General features: G+C 36.0%; 1 protein-coding gene across 1 annotated transcript in view; it reads right to left on the bottom strand.

The window, feature by feature from the left end:
* Nucleotides 1–3,699: 3,699 nt before the first annotated feature.
* CAMKMT (calmodulin-lysine N-methyltransferase) overlaps nt 3,700–5,732 on the bottom strand; it is a 377,333-nt gene continuing 375,300 nt past the window's right edge. The window contains exon 11 of the mRNA XM_065401271.1: nt 3,700–3,777. Within this exon, the coding sequence (XP_065257343.1) occupies nt 3,700–3,777 (78 nt within the window). The remainder of the gene's footprint in view (nt 3,778–5,732) is intronic.

Here is a 5,732-nt window from a genome sequence, read left to right as displayed (position 1 = left end):
GTGGACTTTTCTTTCATATAAGCAGTATTGCTTTTCGCATTTCATAGTCTATAGATTATAGCTGGCTGCCAGGGAATACAAAATCATCCCCATTGCAACAGATTCTAATGTGACAAGGATCAGCCATTTTAATCTTATTAAGGAGGAAGAAGCAATCTCCATCAGAAGTTCATGATATATGTAAAGGAAAACTTACATCAGTCTAATGACCGCACTGCACCTTTAAGTGGGAGGTAGTGGGTGGAGTTTTCTGGCTTGCTGGGAAAGAGGGAATAGTGCTTTATGGCTGGTATGGGGAGCAAAGCTCAGAAGCTGCTGCAAAAGGGGGCGTGGGTCAGCCCTGACTCATCCCCAGAGACTGGGCATGAAAAGGGGCAAGCCTGGTGGGAGAAGCCCTTTTTTCCCAGGTCAGGCGGAGCAGCACCCACCCTCCATCCTCTTGCAGGTGGCAAAATACCAGGTTTGGTCAGGACCTGCTATGGGCATCACACTAGCTGTTCCTTTCTCCAGGGGCTAGGAAGGAATTTTTCCCTTACCATCAGATTGGCCAAGGTGGAGTGGGGCTTTTTTCGCCTTTCCCACAGCGGGTTCGGGAAGGGCTTTGTTATGGTGAGTAGGGAAGGGAGTTAGGCTATGATGTTGCAACTCACTATGTAAGTGTGGGGTGGCTGCCCAATGCGGGTGCTCCATAGGGAAGGGATACAGTGATCATATAAATGGCCTGGTAAAGGACTTAAAGGAGGTGCTGGTTAAAAGAGTGAAATGGGGGGAAGCGGGGGCTCCTATGACTGGTATGGCAGGGAGCCAACTCCCTTTCTTATAGCCCATCATAACTCTTGTTCGGAGGGGTGGGGGGAGGATGGTAAGGTCCCAGCCTGGGGGACCTGGATGGAAAAAGAGAGGGGCCTGCAGAAGCCCTCCCAGGTAGATGTTGAAATGATCATGTAGTTAGCTACACTGTACACTTTTATCTGCTGGGTAGTCCCAGACCATATCAAGTGTCTCCTGTCCTTCTTTCTGTATAGCCGGAAAATGTTCCCATTGGCTGCCAAAGAAAATAACATAGGAATAATAATACTTAGCATTTATACCATCTTCAGAGTGCCTTACAAACATCAACTACGCAATCCTAATATTCCTTTAAAGAATGAAGCAATCTGTATCACATTAAAAATACACAGTATCAGAGGCCATATAGACGGCAGTTAAGGCAGGACACACACAGGACTTTGACACATTTATTTTTAATAAGCTTATTTTGGTGATCTTTAAGCAGAGATCTTTAGCATCTTAATTAAAAAATCATTGCCTTTTTATTAAAATTTGAGAAATCAGAAAGTTTTTCCCATCAACTGTACCTTCTAAAGACTGTAAATCTGAGAGATGTCCTTTAAAAAACAATACTTAAAATACACACACAAGAAACCCCTCCAACTGTATACCTTTACAGTACAGATTTTGAAATGAACAAATATTTAACCTAATGCTGATTATCAGTAGAAAATTACAAATTAGGGGCCCAATCCGATAAGCTTTTATACACATGAGTAGCCATACTCACTATTGAGCTCCAGTGTGTAAGTGTTTGCAGAATCAAACCCCAGATGTGTTCTTTGGTAAAACTCCATCAAGTAGACTCTTAAAGGAAGATAGCCAGTACCTAGTGCAACACCTTGTACTAACACTACAGACAGGTTTTTTTTTTAAAAGCAATAACTAGCTGTTCATTTTAGTAAACCTGCTTATTCCCTGGAGGAATAAACAACAAAATATGCCATTTCCAATTACAATAGTTTTATTTCTGGCAACTATATGTCTTTATTAGATTATATTGTAGAGAATATTCTCAAGCCCGTCTTATAAAAGCAGACAGGATCTCATATTTTCATATTTCACTATGTCTTTGGCTTTTCTTTGTTGGTTACAAAGATTTCCTTGTATCCATTCCTTAGGGAAAACATGTCCTTTGCTGTATGTCCAAACAGAACAAAAACTGATGAAAAGCGTCTTTACAACAGCCTTAAACTATTCCTAAATGCTCCTTATTTCTTATCAGAAAATATTCTTCTATCAAGAGTTTGAACATGAAACCCACAACATCCATAAAGGAGATCTACTGCTGAACTACTAGGATAAATGGCTGGTTTGCATTGCCCCTGGTCTTTATCTAATACGGAGAATAGACTGCTGTTTTATCAAAAGAGGAATAAATTGCTGTTATTGTGATGTTAGCCCATCACTTGGCATTGCAATTCAAGTTTTTGTGAGAAAGAAATGTATGATCTAACTGCGACTTGACCTGTGCCTTCTGAGATCCATCTAGGTGCTCTAATGGAGCATAAAAAGTGTTGAATACAAGGACATGCAAACTGGTGATGAAAAAATTTGTTTGAGGATAGTACTGAAGAGAAAAGAACTTGTATAAGCTAGTGGTTTACATACAGCTCAGTTTGTTAAATGTGAGAGTTAGAGAATTGACCAAATGTAATTGTTTTAATGTATTTCAATAGGAAACTGCACATTTAACAATACTAAGTATCTAATTGTGGTTTTTTACCATTCTAAAAGTGTTCTGGTTAAAGAGATTGTGCAGGATTCCTTAAAGATCCGGCTTGCTATTTCAAGAAATCATTAGAACATTTTATTAAACCATTAGAAAAGAAGAATATGATCATGTTTCTTTGTAGGACAGCTGTCCTTTCTCAGCGCTATATTAAACATTTACAAAACATTTGAACCACAGTATATCACAATACACACCTAGTTTGAATAAGATGATTGTTTGATTGCATTTAAAAGAAAATTCCCTAGTTGCCATAGCGTTCAGAATGTCTTAGGACAAGATCTATTTTTAAAGAGAGGTTTGTAGAACAGCAGCAGTTAGATTTTAGTCCTGATAAAGGCTCACTTTTCATTCATAGTCAGAGCCTAAATGTGCTCTTCTTGTACCTAACCAGATAATAAGCACTCAGCACACTCCCCCTTCTTGACACAACACACTGAGACTAATCACACATAATTGGAGAGGAGGAGCAGAGGGCTGGGCAAGCTATTGTGTCCAAAGGACAAATGGTCAGTTTATGAGGCTTTTTGTCTGATGCATAATTTCTTATATATCTACAGTGGAAAAAAGTACCCTGTTGAAAAAAGAAAAAAAGAAAAAAAAAGAAAGAAAAGAAAAAAAGAAATCACCAAAACAAGTTAGAACATTTCAATTTTGCATGGATAGAAAAATCAACAGGGAAAATTCAAGAAAGGCAAAAGAAAAATCTATGAGGTGATGTGTGCACTTTTTAAAGATCTTGAGGAAACTATTTGCTCCCTAAGTGAATGAGAAAGCTTTAGTACTTTCAACTGGTCAAATACAACCACATAGCATATGATGTATGTGTTTTCAAATACAAACAAAGAAATCATGTTTAGAGAGATTAACAAACATGCAAGCTGAAAGGCATGAGAGAGAAGGAAAACTAGCTGTAGAGCTTTGTAAATATATACATATCATTTTTTAAGGTGGAAATATAATTGAGAAAAATAAGTTCTTAAAATGACATACAGAATGTCTCACAAGGTTTCCTCACTGTAATAAATGAAACAAATTTTCCTTATCATATTTTATGATAGCCACTCAGAAAAAATAAATCACACACACATATAATTAGTTTTAATTTGTCCTTTTAAAAAAAATTATTTCATCTTCTATTCATGTTTGGTTAAAACAAGAAGAAAGGGGTAATGGATGTTTTCTTCATATGTATCTTTTTCTTCTTTTTTCAACTGCAAATAAAAAATGGAACAAGTAAGCAAACCAGTGTTAACACATTTTTAAACTACTGACACAAAATGATGTTTACTTCTTAGCTAACTGTATTTCTTAGTGTGAACAATATTACAACTGATTAAACAGCTTAAAACAGCCAAAAAGCTTAATGTCAAATACTATCACAGTTACTGGATTGTATATCAAAATATTTATCACGGGTTTGTAAGTGCATTTTTTCCAATTGAGGAAGAAAAAGTGGCATGTTGCTTATAAAAATGTCTGAGTTATATATTCACAAATTAATGCATTACTCAATTAATTAAACTAGATTCAAATGAGATTTAGGGTCTGACTTAAATCCACAAAGCAAGGACATTCAGTATGAAGGCTGAAACTTCATCCTTAACCTACCCCGTAGTGCCTCAGTATTGCAGCAGATTTAGTATTTAAGATCACCAACTGTTTGGGGACCCCTGTAATACCTTGACACAACAGGAAGGTTTATATGGGCCTAAGCCATTTCAAAGGCTATAATGCTGCTTCTGATGTCTTATTTATTAATGATGTGCAATTCAAAAATTCTTTTACTAATACAGAATTATAGCAGCACCAGTAATTAAAGCAGAACCATTTGCACTGCTAGGGCTAGGTTATGTGAGCACTTCTAATATATACTCAAAATATTTTTTTTAATTATAAACATGTGTTCAGACAGTTGACTAGAATGGCTTACTCAGCTAAAGTTATTCTTGTAAATACATTTAGAATATATAAATACATATTATACTGATAAATGAACTAGTCTCCCATAAATGATTCTCCCACAAATATTACTTTTTATAAAAAACAGTTATATTTTTATCATTTGTTTAAATACAATGTCAAAGGGGGGAAGTGCAAACATGTGCATTTAATACTGACACAAATCAGAAAAACACAAGAAATACCAGATTAAAGATCAATACTGTTCTTAATCAACATTGTTATGCCTTTTTTCTCCATGGAATGAATTAAGGATTTTAGTTGGTCTATGTCACATGATTACTAAAATTATTTCATCAAAGGTCTTTTTCATATCATATTCTTCAACTGTGACGTGTCTCAGTGTAAGCTACTGCCCATTAGCAATTAACACACTTTTCCTTTTTCATAGTGGAACATAAAGCTGATCTATTCTTTAAATTCTAATCCACTTTACTAAGAAGTGTTTGTGTATAATTACTAAAGTAATGACAATCTGCTTCCCAAGATCTTTAACTTTACCACAGGTGGTTCACTTTGTTTGCACAGGATTACTCATCAATTTCACAGTATCCTGGCAGCTTTTACACCAGCAAACTATATATTTTATTCAGAGCATAGTTTTATGAACTCCACTATTTCACTAAAACAGAAATCCAGCAAAATTAGTCAACAGATTTTCTTTAACAAAAGCAGAATGAATGGGATACATCTGCCAATTTCTCTCTCTTGAACCTTTCTCTTTTGCTTGTTGGAATGGAAAAGGAGCACCCAAATATATATTTGGACTGGGGGTGGATAGTACAGCTGAATAATTTCCTGGAGGAAGGAAAAGGTAAATACTACTATTTCTATGCACTTCCTTTAGACTAGTTTTGTGTTAGTTGATCCACTTAGCTACATCAAGTACAGTAATACATAGGATGAAGAATTCTCTATGCAGGAAAGCCCCCAAAGTAATATATAGGCTAAATAAAGCTTGTTTGGGGATGTGACAGAAACCATATGCCCCCATGCTACTTTTAACCTGGATTCTAGAGTGACCTCTGGCGGCCAGCATAGAGGATCCATTACAGTATTTAATCAGAGTCCAGATGCAACTCTCCAGAATAGACAGGGATGCTAAATAAATAAATAAAAAGCCACACAGAAATATATTATAACCTGTCACACAGTATAAGTGGATCAGAAATGTAATGTTAGAGTACTAAAAACACATACAAAACAG

Source organism: Emys orbicularis, chromosome 3, assembly GCF_028017835.1.
Source record: "Emys orbicularis isolate rEmyOrb1 chromosome 3, rEmyOrb1.hap1, whole genome shotgun sequence".
In the NCBI taxonomy this organism is placed as follows: Eukaryota; Metazoa; Chordata; order Testudines; family Emydidae; genus Emys; species Emys orbicularis.
Note: the sequence above shows the minus strand (reverse complement) of the source record. Positions and strands in the feature narration are given on the sequence as shown.